The sequence below is a fragment of the Hakea prostrata genome, chromosome 6 (assembly GCF_041222555.1).
Source record: "Hakea prostrata isolate BN-2017 chromosome 6, UWA_Hpros_2, whole genome shotgun sequence".
NCBI classification, from domain to species: Eukaryota; Viridiplantae; Streptophyta; class Magnoliopsida; order Proteales; family Proteaceae; genus Hakea; species Hakea prostrata.
The window spans coordinates 37,422,393-37,441,490 of record NC_142605.1 but is presented as its reverse complement, the minus strand read 5'-3'; the positions used below and the strand labels follow the sequence as shown (position 1 = coordinate 37,441,490).

Here is a 19,098-nt window from a genome sequence, read left to right as displayed (position 1 = left end):
CACAATGAAAATCAATATTTCTTTACTATCAAAAAAAAAAAAAAAAAAAAAAAAAAAAAGGAGGGGGGGGGGGGGGGGGGGGGGGGGGGAAAGAGAAAGGAAGGAAAGAAAATCAATATTTCTTTACTATCAAACAAATGGAAATAGATGGCTCAAAATGCAAGTCATCAGAACTTTAACAACATTAATGAAAATTCCAAATTCTAATTTTTATATTTCTGGGGAATGAATACAGGTAGCAAAAACTTAGCAGGCAAAAAATAACCATGAAACGATGAGTGATAGAATGGAACAAGGATATTCAGCTCTCACATTCTCAAAGATGAAAAGATAAAAATGATTAGTCATCCAAAACTCGTAGCCTACCACTTAACTGCATCATGAAATATTTCTGAACATGTTCGATTCAAAAGCATATATATCAAAGTTTAATGTCTCAAAGAAAACTAGAGAACTACCTCCTCATTAAAGTGAATTGTGTCTGCATCACTACCTTGGGAGACCAAGCTCTCCAAGATTTTTGCAAGCAATGGTGTGTATTTTGGATATTCATCCTGCAAAATACAAATTTGACAGAAGTCACTAACTAAAATATGATGTGGAGCTGATGCCAAAATCAAAGGGAGAAAGTTATTGCTCAAATGATGAAATTCAGCACAAATTTAATAAAAATATGGTTAACAGCCAACGTGTTATGTATTCAAGAAGAATTTGCAAGACACTCATTGGGAAAAAAGGGTGCTAGATATATAACCAAAGAATACACAAGATGATGTAAACCTCAAACCCAGGGTTTAACCTTCAGAATCATTCAAGTTAACCAGCAGTAAAATAGGTTTTTACTAACCCTGCAGTCATGGCTGCCATTAATTGATTCTAGGGTTGGGGATAGGTTAAACAAGAGTTGGGTATGGTCTAGAAGCTACGGTGTGATGAATCTCAAATCTGAACCTTGCTGTATTTTAAATTCGAATTGAAATTTCACGTCTAGGCTTTAGGAAGATCAGGTTTACTAGAATTTAGGGTTCCTAGGGGGTGGTGAGGGTTAGCATTAAGGTCAAAGGTAAAGGAGGGGTTGGGGATGATGATTAAGGAAATAAGACTTACATGAAGGGTTAGAAAGATCTAAGTAAAGAAGGCTAGAGTTTTGGCGAATTTAGGGCAGCAAATGATTTAGGGTTTAGACTAGGGTTTCGTTGGTCCGGTTGGGCTGGAATGGAGAGGAAAGGTCACTAGGATTGGAGGGACGAGGTTCTTTAAGTTTTGGAGAGATCGAACGGTTAGATTGGTGTAGAACCGACCTTGAATTTTAAGTCTTTAGAGAAGTCCGAAAATTCCAGAAATACGAAAAAAGGATATGGAGGATAGGGTAGGGTCTAAAGGAAGAAGAAAGGATTCAGCTGTCCTAGGGTTTAAAGGGATGGGTAGGACATAGATTGGGATAAAAAAACTAGGGTAGGGGAGGGGGTGAGGTTTCCTAGAGGGATGGGATTTAGGTTTGGGGGGTGTTTGTGGGATCTAGGGTTTACGGTTTGGGGAAAGAACTAGGGTTGCTGTAGGACTACAGGAGGGGGAGTATGGAGCGCTGCAAAAGAAAAAGGAGGAGAAAGTTAGGGGTGCTGGCGGGGGATTGTATGCACTTACTTGAGAAAGAGAGAAGAGGTTGAAGAACTTTGTAAAACAGCAGCAAATGAAAAACCAACAGCAGCCGCAGGCCTCAGGAAACCCATGACTTCAATAGTCACCTTCAAATTCTTAAGTTTTTCAATAATCAAGTCTGCCTTGGCTGTGTCTATAGCCTTACATAAGTGAACTCAAACTGGGACTCAACATTAGAAGGTGACTGAAACTAGGACTCTTATTGGACTCAGGAGTCATTCTAACAAGGATTTTATCTTCGGATAATTCAACGGAGGCTATTTACTTAATTAGGAGACTTATGGAAAGGTATAGAGAATGTAGGAAAGACCTTCATATGGTATTTATTGACCTAGAAAAAGCTTATGATAGAGTCCCTAGAGCGTTAATTTGGCAAGTACTAGAGAAAAGAAGTGTTGCAAGTAAATATGTAGATATAGTTAAGGATATGTATGATGGTTCGGTGACTAGTATTAGAACAATGGGGGGACAAAGTAATGAATTCCCGATAATAGTTGGGCTACATCAAGGGTCAACTTTAAGCCCATATCTATTTGCACTGGTAATGGATGAATTAACCACAGACATTCAAGATGAGGTCCCCTGGTGTATGCTTTTTGCGGATGATATTGTGTTGATTGATGAGACCCAAGTGGGGATTAATACCAAATTAGAATCATGGAGAGTAGCTTTGGAATCAAAAGGCTTTAAACTTAGTAGATCAAAGACAGAATATCTAGTTTGTAACTTTAGTCATGATCGGGCAGATGATGAGGTGGTGATACTTGACGATAAAGAGATTCCTCAGAGTGATTGTTTTAGGTACCTAGGTTCAATCATAAGTAAAAGAGGTGATTTAGAGGATGAGGTTTCCCAATGAATTAAAATAGGGTGGATGAAGTGGAGAGGTGTGTCCAAAGTCTTATGTGATCAGCGCATTCCATTAAAGCTTAAAGGAAAATTTTATAGGACCGTTATTCGATCAGCTATGATGTACGGTGCAGAGTGTTGGGCTGTTAAAAAGAATCATATAGATAAACTCAGTGTAGCAGAAATGAGGATGCTAAGATGGATGAGTGGCAAAACTAGGATGGATAAGATAAGAAATGATCATATTAGAGTTGGTCTGGGAGTTGCTCCCATAAGTGATAAGCTTAGAGAAAGTCGTTTGAGGTGGCACGGCCACGTTCAACGGAGACCTATAAATGCTCATGTTCGGAGAAGTGATATAATCCATATTGAAGGAACTAGAAGAGCTAGGGGTAGACCTAAGATAACCTTAGGAGAAGTGGTGAGAAAGGATATGTATAGCTTAGGCCTTGTATCTAGCATGGCCTCGAACAGAACTAATTGGAGGGCAAGAATCCATGTAGCTGACCCCATTTAGTTGGGACAAGGCTTATTGTTGTTGTTGTTGTTGTATAATTCAAATTACAAAACATGAGTAGGACTAGACTCCTTGTTGAACTTGAACTACAACTAAAGGGAATCCCTCTCTAATTGGGACTCCTAACTTTATTGGACTCTTAGTAACTTAACCAAAACAAAACCAAACTTCAAAACAAAAGTAGAACTAGTTTGCCAATAGAATTTAGGCCACCACTAGAGGAATCCAAGCTAGACTGGGAATCTTTTATGACTTAACAAAAACTAACTCAAATATGAAAATAAGATTAGGACTAGATTCCTAATAAAATTCTGGTTCATCTTATAGATCAAGTTGGGTTGGACCAGGCGGACCCAAATTACCAAAATGCCCCTATGCTTTCCCTGGGTTGCTGGCAGGGCCACAGAGTACTGCAACGTCCCTGGGCCTTCTTTGGGTGGTCCAGGATCCAGTCCACTTCAAAACAAGTATGACACCAACCCTTCTATGAGTTTATTTGGAGAAACCCCACTGGTTTGATGCTAAGGGGGAGAATGTGCAGAAAGTGTGTAAACTACACAAGGTTAATTACGTGATGAAAGAAGCTATCACAAGATGAGGATTTTTTTATAATGGTATTAACAGTTTCAAGACATTGCCTGAGACAGTGACAAGTAAACTTATAATTTCTGATCAACCAGCTTTTGTTTTATATGACTGTGGATCAAGTCATTCTTTTCAATTTCACATGTTTTCTCAACAAAGACAAAAAACCACAAAATCGGAAAGTAATCAGATAGCAAGTTGTCTGTTACAACATGTATTCTTTTGCTGAAGGTTTCTCTCAACTTAGTATAGAACTTACTAAGCTATAATGAGGAAAAATGTCCAAGTGAGTGGACCTATGAATATGAAGCAAGTTTCCAAGAGCTAGAACAGAAGACAACAACTGCCCAGATGTTGACAATTCCCTCATATATTGGAGGACTGGTGATATACATCGATGCATCCCGTGAGGCTTGGTTGTGTGTGTTGATGAGGTGGTGGCTTATGTGTTGTGACAGTTGGACCAATGGGAGCATAATCATTTCCTACACGACCTGGAGTTGACAGCAGTGGCATTTGCATTGAAGATTTGGTGGCACTTTCTATATGGTGACAAGTGCAAGAATTACACTGACCACAAGAGTTCTGTTATGAAATAAAAACAAAGTGCAAGAATTACACTGACCACGAGAGTTCTGTTATGAAATAAAAAAAAGTGCAAGGGCAGAATTAGAAGACTACAGATTCTCGAGATTTAGCGCATGGGTTTTGAGTCCATTTAGGACTGTTTATGGTTTTATCAGTCGTGTCATTCCTCTCTTATTTGCAGTCTCTCACTATGATAGTGAGGCTCCCATCATCCTCTCTCTCGATTTCTCTTCTTCTCGAGCTCTCTTTCTTCTCTGCTCTACTGTTTACATGGTATCACGAGCAGGTTGATCAACTGCTTTAGGTTGTCACTCAAAAATAAACTCTGAGCCTTATTTTCCTTCTTGCGGCAGACTAGTGGAGTTATCAACTCTGTTTTTAGAGACTTCTACAGCAAATCTTGACTAAAGGCAGCACTCAGCGCTGGTTTTCTATGTACTGGTTTTAGAAGCTGAGATGAGAGACTGATTCTTAATCAAATGCAAAAGAATCAAGTTATTGGTGTTTGAATGAAGGCTGGTGGAATGTCCTTTCTTCTGTCCAGGTATGTGTACTGCATTTTTCACCTAATTTTCTGAGTTCTGGGACTGGTCTATTGAAGTTTGTTTGGATCAGACCCTGCCGATCAATAGGAAACTGTCTTGAAATCCTATTTTTGAGGACTGTTTCAAGTAAAGAGATTGATTTAGACCTAGTTGATCTGCCCTAAGTTTCTGTACACTTGTTTTGGAAGAATTTTCTGCTACTTCAAAGAATTCTGTTCTGCCATACTTGTCTGATTGCTAGTTTGTTTGAAGAAAATTGATAATACTTGGTTAAAAGAGACTGTTCAGAAGCCTAGTATATTGCTGCAACATGGCTCCAGACCTAGGATTGTTGAGAAATTCCATTTTTGCAGACTGGGTTTGCTGCTATTTTAGTTCTTCCATACCTGATTTCATTAAGACTAAGTGTTTTGGTGGACTGATAAGTGATAAAGGAAGTGTGCTGTTTCTTATCTTGCTTGCCTCTTGCTGCCTCATATTTCTTGGTTGGTTTGGCAGTTGTTTACCAGGACAGAAGAAGGATCAGGGTTTGGTTGAATACACTGATCTGAATTGCATCTTGCTTAAGGGTAAAACTGAACCTAAGGTGATCATAACTGAAATTATGACAACATCCACTTCTCACCATATTGCTGAACAAAAATTTGAAGGGACTGCCAATTTCCATCGTGGAAAAGAGATAGTCAGGATTGTGTCAACTGGCCGTGGGCAGCAAGACCATTTCATCGTGTAAACGGGGAATGAGACACGGAAAACTGTTGATGCCGAAACTCTAAGCCAGATGTCGGGATCCAACTAAAGAAATATTTTTGACCTAGTAACACATATTGACACAATCTTTTCTACATCTATGAGGTGTCACAAGAATTTGACAAAGTTGACAGGAAAGGCAGACCTATAGCAGCTTAGCCCAGCATTTTGCTGACTTTAAGAGGATGTATGAGGAGTGGAATGCCAATTTACTCACTAGTTCTAATGTGCTTGAGATGCAAAATCAGCAGGAACAAGTTAGCAATCAGTGGATTTTTGGAAGGACTCTATTTAGTCAGATGACTCAGATCACAGATTGATTTTACGGGGAGATAAGGTACCATCTTTGTCTGAGATACCATCTTTGTCTGACTTTTTCCCAAGTACTCTGTGTGTCCAGAGAAAATACACAAGTCAAACTTCGCTAATAATTCAGCTTTAGCATCTTTCAGTGGCTCTGGTTGTGGGTCAGGTTCTAGAGGCCCTTGTGGTTGTAGGAAGGGAGGATAAAAAAGAAACCTGAGTACACAAGGGAATTCTTGGGGATCCAGAGATACTACAGGAAATGTAAGGACTTGTCACCAATGTGGTAGTTTAGGTTATATACACAGATTTTGTTGAAGCTTCATGGCAAGCCACCTCATGTTGCCAACACTACATCATCAAAGCCATCTATTACCACCACTCCACAGTCTGATGGGAAGACAGTGAAAATATTTGATGAAAAATATATTCGGTTACCCAATTTCAAGCACTTCAGACTCAACCTCCCATTACCCACCCTTGTTCAGGGAGATAGCTAGAGTCTATACTTTTACCTCCCGTCCCTGCATCATTGACTTAGAGGCATCTATTTAATAGAGGCTTATGTGTACAAATGCATAGGCCCAGCAGGTTATCCATGTAATTACACCATCAAAGACTTTTAGTATAAATAAACTGGTGGGTCACGATTTGGAAGCATTCTTTCTAAGTCTTCTCCACTTCTCCCTCTCTCAACTTCTCTTTTTTTCTCCTTTCTTTTTCCCTTTAAAAGAATATTATAATTGGTTATTGTTGATCTGATATTGTCACCTAAGTCAAGGGTCCTACTCCACTGCTAACTGCAGCAAGGAAATGGAAACATATCTCAGTCAGGATTCTCCCAAGAACCAGAGAACAGGTGGAATCATAAGTTGTTACCTGAAAAGCATGATTAAAAAAAAAACCTCCCACATCGAGACATACATGTGAAAAACACAAAGGAGAGGATGAATAAAAGTTCCTCCAGGTACTAGAAGTGCCAACATTCTGATTTCAGAAATTATAGATTAAAAAAAAAAAAAATTCCTTAATAGATTTCAACGGACTAAAGCAGAATCATTATCATAGATGCCTCAGCTTCACATTCAGGTCAGAAGGAAGTGATACCTTGAGGGAATTGCATAGCTGCTTCCATTCTTTGTGCTCTTCTTCAGTACATAGCTTCAGGCTCCCCAGAAATTTCATTTTTGCATCTCTAAGCTGATTAAGCCAATAAGAAATATATACTATTGAGAATCAAAATATAAAAAATTTTAATTATTAGATGCCAGATTGACACACCAAATATGAACCAGAACCATGAGATGCCTCCAAGCAGCAGCAGCAGCAACAACACCACCACCACCACCAACAACAACAACAACAACAAACACACACACACACACACACACACAAAAAAAAAAAAGAAAAAGGGAGCATTATTTACAATAAACAGAAGGCATGCAAAGTACAAAACCGTATATGCTCAATAAAAATCCTTCTAATGGCTTCAGGATTGCAATCCGTAGGCCATAGTCATTGATAGTTCGGTTTTGCATTCTTTTCGGTGTCTATGCTGGATTCAAATTCATTAATTCATGGTTGGTAGTTGGTAAGTCGGTATCACTAAATGAACTACTTGCTACAGCTTGAGTATAAAGGGCATACCAACACACAAAACTACCAACATTCCAGGGTCCGAGGATATACCCTAGCTTTACAGAGCAAGGAAGAAAATTTGACCGAAACAGGAATTTCGACCTTGCAAAAGGCCGAAATTTCGATGTTTCGGTCGAAACTGGACACATTTTTTTGTAAATTGAAACTTCAATTTCGGGCCTCATATGGACTCAAAATGATTTGGATTCTTGCATACTACTTATTTCAAGCATAATAAACACAATGGAACTAGTATTTTGCAAAAAAAAAAAAAACATTGAAAATTTATCATTCAAGTATACTAACAAATGACTGGTTCCAACAAGTGCAACCTGTATTGCATACAGAATAGAATCATTAGCATACACGATTTATTTGGTAGAAAGGTTACATATACAACAAGTCAACAAAATAAAATGGCGACTAGATTAAGTGATGGTGTCTCACATATATTAAGTTGAAACCCATATCATATATACATAAAATAAAAATACATAATTTTAGAAAATAATTATTAAAATCAAAAAATAAAAAAAATGGTAGCACATGATAAAAAGATAAGTAACAAAACACAATCATAGATCATAGTCCTAGGCTAAACATATATTAATTTCAAGGCAATACAAGAATTGTCTGAGGCATGAACAAAACAAAAATCCATAAAAAGAGGAAGTTTGGAACTGTTGGGTATGGCTTATGCTTCACATTCTATTGTTGCCGAAGTTTTCTTTGTAGTTGTTGTGGCTTAGGAGGTGTTTGGAGGCAAAAAATGAGCAAAAGAGGTGTTTGAAGGCAAAGGAGTTGTGGAAATTAGGTAAAAATGGGATAGAAATCAACAAAAATTAAGGAAAAAACAAGTTGAAATGTTGAAATGTTCGAAATTTCGGTCAAAACCTCCAAAATGGTTGAAATCTCCAAAATTTTGGTCGAAATTTGACATTTTTCCCAAATAATTGGAATTTCATTTGGTTTTTGAAAAATGCAGACATTTCGACTGAAATTGTCAAAATTTCGGTCGAATTTTCTTCAATGTTATGGAGAGGCTGCTTCTTGACTAGAAACCACAACCACTAAGTTGCGAGGGAGCAATTCAGCAGCCTTATATCTTTACTTGAATTGCCCTCATGCAATTGTTCAAAAATTGGAGAAAATATCATTGAATCCTCCAAATTTCAGTATGATGGGGGCGATTAGATAATTCAAAATGAAAATAAATAAGCAAAACTAATTATTTGAGATAAAATCATTGTTTTATTCAAATTTGGTTATTTCCATCATTTTTGAAAATCTACATACAAACATGGCCAAGAAAAGCTAAAAAAAAATGCAATGTTTGGGCAAAATTTCGGCATCTCAAAGAATTTGATCTGGCCGAGATGACCTCCTAAAATGAGATTCAGTACTATGCATGCAACGCAGCTCGAGAATACCATCAATTTTAAAAATGGGCCTCCATAGATTCAAGACCCCGAGAAAGTGTTTCTTTCCACGTAGAAGCCGATTAATTGTCACCTTTTATTCTTCTGTCACCAAGTTCTTAAAGGAAACTACAAAAGAAAGATTTTATTGATCAGCATAACTGCCTGTGAAGGCACTTTATCTGCCAAGAGCAGCTTAAAGTTGGTGCTTAAAGTTTGCATAACAAGTTTTGTCCATCTTAGACCCATAAGTTTTGGATAAGAGCAAATGAGGCAAAATCATACCAGGGGAAAAAGTTCTATGCTGTATTTTGAGGCTCAGTGTCATGGTTAAATTTGGGTCAACAAATGGTCAACTAGACAACTACTAAACAATCAGGGATTCAGTATTGCCATATCAGCTTTACATTCATTTGCCAGCAAAAAATGTGAGACGAAGTCCTAGATTTGGATCATATGGTTGAGGAAGGGCAATGAAATTTGGCCTACAAATTGATCCAAGAAATGCTGCATCAGATTTGGCCACAACACCATCCCTCATGGCTGAAGTAGCCTGCTCATATATAAATTTGTATCCAAGTACACTCACCTAGAGAGTCTTTTCCATTGTTAGTATAATAAAAAGTCATAAACTATTCTTTTTACATTACAAAAGCAAAACTGTCAATTGGTTTGATTCTAATAGGAGTTTTGGTTTATTTATTTATTTAGTTTGTTATTCTTGTTGCCCGAGTAAGGGTATTTTTGTAATAGTGTTCTTTTCACTTCATCATAAATAAAGTGTTGGGATCACATTGATCTATTTAAGCCATTATACCACAATCGACTTTCTCAACATGGTATCAAAGCCAAGTCTAATCCATCACTGAGAACCTTCTTCCTAGAAGAAAAAGGGGGGACAGAAAAATCATTATAGAGCCATCACACGACCAGAACCATCGCTTCTATCTTTCTTTCTCCATTACCAGCAAGCTGAAATCATTGCCTCTTCTTCTTCTTCAACCTACAACCTGGAACTAACCCTCAACACCATCAAACCCTGTTTTTTGGAGATCGAATCTCTGAACACCATCTCCTCCACCATTGAACCCTATTTCTGTTTCTCTCCACCATCGCCTCAACTTGTTTATGCAACAGAACCCATCAAACTATCGAAGCCAGTCTGGAGGTCTCGCCTTCTCAATCTTTTTTTATCCTTCCTATTTTTCCTGTTTAAGGTAGAAGAAAGGGAATAGAACTCTCTAACTGAATTCTCTGAACAAAACCCTTCTGAACTGAACCAGAATTAGACCCAACCAGGACCTATTGAACCCACTAGAAAACCTAAACCAGACATCCTATGTTGATTTCTCTTTTCTTTTCTTTTTTTGCCTTATGAGCCCTTCTTCTAACCTATAATAACACATTAGCCCATCAATTTCTGTTTTTAGCCTTCTACCCCCACCCCCAACACAAAAAAAAAAAAAGAAAGAAGCTGATGTTGTTCCTTATCCTATGAATCTACAAATTTATTTGGGTAGTCAAACTTTTCAATTCTGCAACATTTTCAATTCTTCCGAGAGGGTGAAGACTAAAGAACAACAAAAAGTCATTTGAAAACATGGCAAGCACCGATGGTACTACTGCTCCCATTGGCTTCAAACATTATCCTACATTCCTACTCTTCCTCCTCTTTCGGTAAGATTTGATGAGACAAATTATTTGATTTAGTCTCGACCTGCATACTTGACTATTGTTGGAAGAGGACTTATTGGCCACATCAAGTATACATCTGTTGGCATTTCTCAGGATAAGTGGAATTCAAATGACTCTCTCATTTTGTTGTTTCTTCTAAATTCCATTAATCCAAATATTACCAGGAGATATTATTGTTTGGTACAGTAGCAAAGATCTGGTAGGCAACAACAAAGACACATGGCTAGTTGGGGAATGATGCACAAGTTTATGAGTTGCGGAAGAAGCTTCATGCGACTACCCAAAAGGAATTGACAGTGGCCCAATATTATGCTGAATTGCAATCTCTTTGGTAGGAAGTTGATCATTATGGGAATATCACCCTACTAATCTAGATGATGTGGCTACTTATAGGAAGCATGTCAATAAGAATTGGGTATATGACTTCTTAGTTGGTTTGAATGTGGAGTATAATCAGATCAGGGTACTAGTATTGAGTCATTCTCCCTTTCCTACATTAAAATAGTCTTATGCCCTTGTTTAGTGTGAGGAAAACCATCGATTAGCCATGCTTCATGCTCCTATTGTGGAGAAATCAGCCCTACAATCTGCTAGCAACAAATCTGATTCGACCAAGAAGATTGTCAAGTGTGAGCATTGAGCACTGTCACAAACCATATCATACCAAGGCTAACTGTAGGAAGACTCATTGGAAGCCTGCTGATTTTGAGCAAAAGAGGGCACAAAGGAGGGGCAAACCGAAGGGCCAATCTTTCTAAGACTATTCCCACAACACCTACTGTAGATATTGGTTTTTCCCAGGAGTTACTACTTTGTGACGTATTTTGCAATCTTCTACTGTTGGTGCTGCCTCTCTATTGCTTCTTCCACTCCCCAAACCAATTCTTATCTTGCTACATCAGGTAACACTTCTACCGGCTTCTATGTTTCTTCTGTTTTTGTTCCCTGGATTACCAACATAGAAGCTATAGATCATATGACATGTTCTACATCCTCTTTCTTATATTATTCTCCTACCTCAAGGAAAGCTAAAGTTCGCATTGTTGATGGTTCTTATTCTTCCATTGCTGGAAAATGGACCATTCAACATTCTCCCTCACTTTCTCTGTCTAAAGTTTTGCATGTTCCTTCCTTCTCTAACAATCTTCTTTCTATTAGTAATCTTACACATGACTTGAATTGTAACATGACATTTTTCCCTTTTACTATGTCTTTTAACATTTGGTCACGGGAAGGAGATTTTACATGGTAAGCTATATAATGGATTGTACCTATTGGAACCAATTGGAGGATCTTCTTCAGCTATGACTACATCTCCTCATTAGGTCCATTCTATTTTGTCATACCATTGTCAATGGCATTATAGGCTAGGTGACATCCCTTTAGAACTCTCAAGAAATTATTTCCTGATCTAGTTTCCTCTTGTAATAAAGAAGACTATTTTTGTTTTTTAGTGAAGCCTGCATTATTGCGAAGCAGACTTGTTCTACTCTTTAACTTCTCTTAATAGTTGAAAATCTAATCCTTTTGTGTTGATCCATACTTAGGTGTGGGGCCCTTACCAATATGTGTCTATTACTTGGCCATAGATACATTGTCACTCTCGTTCTACTTGGATGTATCTTTTAAAACAAAAAAAAAAATGAGGTTTTTATTTATTTATTATTTTATTATTATTATTACGTTTTTTAGATTTTCATAATATGATTAAAACTCAATTCAATGCCGCTGTGAAGATCTTTCGTAGTGACAATGACACAGTGTATATTGATGGTGAATTTCGAGATTTCTCTCTCGACTCTGGCTTAATACACCAGACAGGTTGTGTTGATACGGTTGCCCAAAATAGGGTTTGCCAAAAGAAAGAACCACCATCTATTAGAAATGGCCCGTTCTATTATGATTGCTATGAATGTCCCTGACCAATATTGGAGTTATGCTACACTCGCTACCTCTTTACCTTATGAATATTGAATAGGATGCCCAATAGGATACTTAGTTTTAAGTGTCCTAATGAGATTTTTTAAGGAGACTTTTATTTCTTATTCCCCCCACGATTTTTAAATGTGTTATGCCAGAATCACAACCCACCAAAGTAAGTCGGCTCCCCATGGCCTATGCTGCATATTTCTAGGGTATTGTATTGCTCATAAAGGGTGTAAATTTTATCATCCTCCTTCCACGAAAACCATTGTATCCATGGATGTCATTTTTAATGAGTTTTGCCCTTACTATACACCTTCAAGGGGAGAGTCTTAGAGGAGAGGTGTTCTCTCCCACACACCACCAACACAACTTAGGAGTCCAGGAAGAGATTCCTAATTAGGGGGAGACTTTGGTCAGTATACCTGAGAACTCTAATCTCCCTCTCCCTTTTCTGAACCTTGTGAGGAACTTGGTCAGGGGAAAACTACTCCTATAAGGCACATTACTGAGGTCATTTAAAACAAGATTAACCAGAATAAAGAGGTGCAGGCTTATCAGAGGAAAATTACAATCGGCCAAAACAGGTGGAGAAAGTTGACATGTTACCACTTTAATCTCTTGCTCCAAAATCAAATTATATTGTTCCTCCTAAGGTATCTTCTTCTAATCTTCCTATTGCTGTAGAAAAGGAATTAGATCTCGTACTCAGCATATAATAATTAAGTATGTTTCTTATGACTCTCTGTCTAACTCCTACCATACTTTTATATCATCCTCATCATCTATTTCTGTTCCACAAAGATGGCAGGAAGCTTATGCTTAAAAAAGATGGAAGGCATCTATAGTAGAAGAAATGCAGGCAATGGAAAAAAATGATACTTAGGAGTTGGTTATACTTCCTCCAGTGGAAAAAAACACCTGTGGACTATAAGTGGTTGTTTATAGTTAAATAGAATATGGATGGATCGGTCAATAGGTTGAAAGCTAGACTGATTGCAAAGGGGTTTACCTATACTTATGGGATTGATTATTGGAAGACTTTTGCCCTTGTTGCAAAACTGAACACTGCCTAAGTTTTCTTATTTGCAACCGTGAACGAAGATTGGAACTTGCACCTACTAGATGTAAAGAATGCCTTCTTCCATGGGAAGTTGGAAGAAGAAGTCTATGTGGAGATCCCATATGGCTTCTCTGATGACAATAATGTAGGTAAAGTTTGTTGATGAAGAGGTCAATTTATGGGTTGAAGCAAACCCCTCGAAAAGTTTGTCACCCACTTATAATCTAAAGGTAGAAACATATATTGATGTAGATTGGGCTGAGTCTCTTGATAGGAAGTCAACTTCAAGTTATTATACCTATGTTAGAGGTAATCTAGTTATTTGGAGAAGTAAGAAACAAAATGTGGTAGTTTTATCCAGTACAAAAGCTGAATATAGAGCTATGGTTCGTGGAGTTTGTGAGCTATTATAGCTGAAAGATCGATTAGAAGATATTGGAGTTCCAGTTCCAAGCCCTATGATTCTGTATTGTGACAACAAGGCTGCCATTAGTATTGCCAATAATCCTGTGCAACATGATCAAACTAAGCACATTGAAATCAACAGATTTTTTGTCAAAGGAAAGCTAGAACAAGGGTTGATCTGTATGCCTTTTGTGAGGTCTGGAGATCAAGTGGCTAATATTTTTACTAATAGTTTAAAGGAAGGAGATTTCCTTCTTGTTGTAAGCAAGTTGGGCATGACTAACATCTATGCTTCAACTTGAAGGGAGTGTTGGTTGGATCGATTCTATTAGGAGTTTTGACTTATTTATTTATTTAGTTTGTTATTTCTTGTTGCCCAAGTAATGATATTTATATAATAGTGTTCTTTTCACTTTATTATAAATAAAGGGGTTGGGATTACATTAATCTATTCAAGCCATTCTACCACAAACGACTTACTCTAAAAGAAGAAAAAAAAGAAGGCAACTGAAACCCCTAATAAATTAGAAATCTCAAACATTCCAAATAGCCAATAGATAAATCCACTCACCTTTTAAAAGACAATCTTTTGTTCCCGAAGAGTGTAACATTAAAAAACTAGTAAGGTTCAAGGAACCAAAATAGGAACAAATTGGTTACAAGAAAATGTATGCAAGGAGGAACATTCAACATTCCACACCGCACATTATTGTCAACTGTATGATAATTATATAAAGAAATCCTTTTTAAGCATTAAATGGAAACATCAACCACCGAAAACTTCAGATGCATACCTCCACTTCAACCATCCTATGTAGTTCTTTGTGAAGCATTGCTTCTTTATCTATATCAACTTCTTCATTTATGATTTAGCCAACATAGCTAAAATAGTTGCTTTAAGAAATCTTGCTCTCACCAAGTCTCACCACTTTGGTATCCATCCTAGCTTTACTAAAGTTACTCTAGTCATACATCTTGGTTCTACACTTCTACTTAGCTCTTTTGATTTCAAAATTGACCTCCATTACTCTTAACTTGGAGTTGATCTTCCCTTTTCTCTTACCAACCAAATCAGTATCATCATCAAAAGTATGCACCAAGGTACCTCATCTTGAATGTTTTAGGTTAGATCACCCATGATAAGCACAAATAATAATGGCATACAACTGATCTTTGATTAACTCAATTGTAATTAGGAATTCACTATCTTGGCCCCGTTGTTGCACTTGTCATTGCACCATCATATATATTTTTAACTATGTCCACATATTTACTTCAAACATATCTTGTATCTAGTACTTGCTAGACCAAACCTCTAAGACTCTTTATCATCGGCTTTTTATAGGTCAATAAAGACAATATGGAATTCCATCTTACAATCTCTTCACTTTTCTATAAGTCTTTTTATTAGGAGAATAGCTTCCGTTATGGATCTTCATGGCGTAAAACTAAATTGGTTTTCCGTAATAGTCGTTCATTATTCATGTAGGTTTCAAATTTCCAATACCCATCTCCTATAATTTTATAGGCAAGATTCAATAGTTTGGTCTATGGTTATTGCTGCTCTAAATATCACTTCTCTTTGTGTATTTATAACCAAAATGCTTCTTCTCCATTCTCCAGGATTTTGCTTTGTGCTCATGCATCTTACTAATCAACTTGGTTATCCAAGACAAATAACAAATTCCTTAAACTCTTCCACACTTCTATTGGGATTTCCATGCAACAACATGCATTGTCTACTTTTATATATATATATATATATATATATATATATATATATATATATATATATATATATATATATATATATATATATATATATATATATATATATATATATATATGTGTGACCTTGATGAATAATGTAGTCCTCAAAGCGTGTTCATTTGTTGGCTGGAGAAATAACCTTTCAATCTCTTATGATATCCTCATCCATTACCTTTGCTTTCCCCCTTCCTTTGTGCTTATATTGTCAAGAAGACCTTAATATTTCTTCACTCTTGCTTTTCACACAACTTTCTTAGCTTCATTAATGGCGAATTTATAACTTTGCAGATACTCTACACTTTACTCCTTTACCATGTCGCAAAACTAGCTCTCTTAGTCTTAATGGGTGTTTGAACCTCATCTTCTGATCACTAGGCCTTTCTAGAGGAATGATTTTTTTCCTTTCAAATAGCCTAAGACATCTTAGAACCTTCCTAATACAAGTAGCCATCTCATTCCACATCATATCAATTTCCCCCTCAAAGGCACAAAGTACCACTTTTTAGGTTTCACCATTTTGTTAGTGAACAATATCAAGGTTTCTCCTTTTAACTACCTTTTCTCAAGGCAAATAAGCTAACCTTCTAACAAGTCTACAAAGTTAGGCACATCCATAACCACCAGCCTATTTTTGTGGTTAGGCACACATCCATCACCACTAGTCGAAGTAACTAACACGACAGAAATATATATGGGAAAGGCTTTTGTGTAGATGATCACTTTTGACAAACGGAAGCTTGATACACGAAGGGTTTGAGTTTTGGCATTATAGAAAGAGTTCATTCACATCAAGTGTTTCAAAGACGATCATGTGCAATGCATGGCTATAGATGAAACCTTTTGCCAAAATATGAAAAGATAGAAGTAGACAAATATAACCTTACTCATCAAGAAGCATACTGTTAAGAAAAATAACTTTCATAAATCATTAAGTAGCAAACCAAATACCTCTTCTTCCAAACGCTCAGACACACTTTTAGTGCTGGCTGAAGAAGAATTCTTTCCCTTTTCCTCATCAACCTACAGCCACAAGAAATAAATGGAATAGATTAATCATAAGGTCCCCAGAAGTTTTAGTACTAAATATGCCTTAGGTGATGATGTATAGAACAGTAATAGTACGTAGAAAGCCAAAAGGTGAAACCATAAATATACCAACCTTATTTGGAGGTACTACATAGGAGATCTGGTAAGATACTGGTTGGTGCTTGGGATTTCCTGCATCTTCTTTTACTTCGAGAGACAGCTTTCCATAAGAAATTTTCCCAAGCAACACAGATCCTGCCGGACAGTTCTGCACAACATTTTGATATGTTTAAACAAGGTATGCAGTACAAAAATTTTAAATGCTCATTAAAATGGAATACCTTTGGAAGTTTGTCTTTAGCTGGTGGGCCCACATAAAATGCTTCTACAGATCTGTGGTAAGCAGCACAAGATATCGAGATATGAAATATATGGCACATGGAACTTACGAAAGACATTAGAGTACAAAGAACACTGACCAAAGAAATGGATCAAATAGAGTACAAAGTTTTACATACCCAGGGACCAACACTGAGGAGCTAAAGCTGCCATTTCCCATCACAGGCCCATCTGGTTGAGAAAAAAAACTGAGACGGATGAACTCCTGGAATCATAAAAAGAAAGCTTAGTTATCACCTATGACATTCTTATTTTGGCTGCCCTAAAATACAAAGTCTTGGCATTTTTAACTAGAAATTCATCATCACAGCAATAAGTGTCACAGAACTTCCGTATAAGAAGAACCTATGAGAGAATTATTGATCATCACAAGCTGGTGGTGCATGTTTGAGCTAAGGTGTCAACAGAACAAAAGAAACTCTGAACTTAAATCTCAACTCTTACATCCTTATATTTATATCTCCTTGGGGTTGGATTTAATCTTGGTGTAAGAAAATAGCTAAAGAGACAAACCTAGGCAACAAACTAAGTTTCCAGCTCCAAATACTATTTGTATGAAGACAAACATTACCAATCATTTGAGTCCACCATACAATAAGATGAACCAACGATTACAGCCCCATTATGAATATCTTGTACCAGTTAAAAGACTAAACAGGTCTTCCAACCAAATGTAATATGCACACTTAGAAAGAGAAGTTTATCCTGTGAATAAGATCCAGTAATTTTTCAGTAGAAAACTGGAAAAGATAGCCAATTCACAAAACTAGGTTTCATTTTTCGGTCTGCCCATCTGACTGCCCCAATGGACTTCACAACGACAATATATGCACTCCAGTCTGAAGGGGAATGGTTAGTCTGTCTCAGTTTGAGGCTCCATGGTTATACCTAGATCTGGTACCATGTGATCATGTCTAAGTAACTCAGGTAGCTTGTATTTTTTCTTTCCTTTGGAATTAGACCAAATAGAGTCAACTAAATGTTTTATTTGATTTCTTTTTACTCTTAGTCAACAACAACAACAAGCCTTATCCCAACTAAATGGAGTTATCTAATGGATCCTTGCCTTCCAATCAGCTCTATTTGAGGCCATACTAGATACAAGGCCTAACATCTGCATGTCCTTTTTCACCACTTCTCCAAAAGTTATCTTAGGTCTGCCCCTAGTTCTAATACCTTCAACCTAGATTAAGTTACTTTCTTGTAGAGGGGCATTTTTAAGCCTCTATTGAATGCAGCTGCACCACCTCGTTCGATTCTTTCATAGCTTGTCATTCAGAGCTACTCCTAGACCAGCTCTAATATGATCTTTCCTAGTATTGCCACTCATCCCTCTCAGCATCTTCATTTCTGCTACACTCTGAGTTTATGTATATGATACTCCTTAACAAGCCAACACTCTACACGATGCATCATGGCAGGCTGTACAATGGTCCTATAGAATATGCTTTTGAGCTTTATACAAATATGTCATTACACAAGACCCTAGATGCACCTCTCCACTTCAACCATCCTTTTTTAATTCTTTGGGAAACATCATCTACTATATTACATTATTTATTAATGAATGAGCCAAGGTACCTAAAATAATTGCTTTGTGCAACCTCCTCTCACCAAAGTTACAACTAGGTATTCCAACTTTGTTCTACTTAGTTTGTTAGAATCCAAGACCTATAACCAGCTCAAGGACTGAGAAAGAAGAGAAAACTTAAGAAGAAGAAATGAGGAAGAAGAGTTGTCGCAAGCCTAAATAGAGAGCCAGTGATTAGGTTGTGTTGTTCCTAATCCCAGACAATATTCTTTTATTGATTTAATCCATCATACAAGGCCCATTCCTCCCCTGAGTAATTAACATCAGAAATACACAATCAAATAAGGGAATAAAATGATCTAACCTAATAGCACATAACACAACACAAGGACATACTTGCCCCTAGTGTTACCGCTAGAACTTTAATACTCCCC

General features: G+C 37.1%; 1 protein-coding gene across 2 annotated transcripts in view; it reads right to left on the bottom strand.

Moving 5' to 3' along the window:
* The window catches only part of TPP2 (tripeptidyl peptidase ii), a 61,617-nt gene that overhangs the window by 8,049 nt on the left and 34,470 nt on the right, over window positions 1-19,098 (bottom strand). For both annotated transcript variants that reach the window (XR_016173925.1, XM_089158297.1), the window contains exons 25-30: window positions 17,253-17,338; window positions 17,076-17,127; window positions 16,868-17,002; window positions 16,657-16,728; window positions 6,904-6,996; window positions 459-554 (exon numbers count right to left, since the gene is read on the bottom strand). Coding sequence is in view for 1 of the 2 variants with exons in the window: in XM_089158297.1 (XP_089014423.1) it covers window positions 459-554; window positions 6,904-6,996; window positions 16,657-16,728; window positions 16,868-17,002; window positions 17,076-17,127; window positions 17,253-17,338 (534 nt within the window). In the remaining variant the exon portion in view is untranslated. The remainder of the gene's footprint in view (window positions 1-458; window positions 555-6,903; window positions 6,997-16,656; window positions 16,729-16,867; window positions 17,003-17,075; window positions 17,128-17,252; window positions 17,339-19,098) is intronic.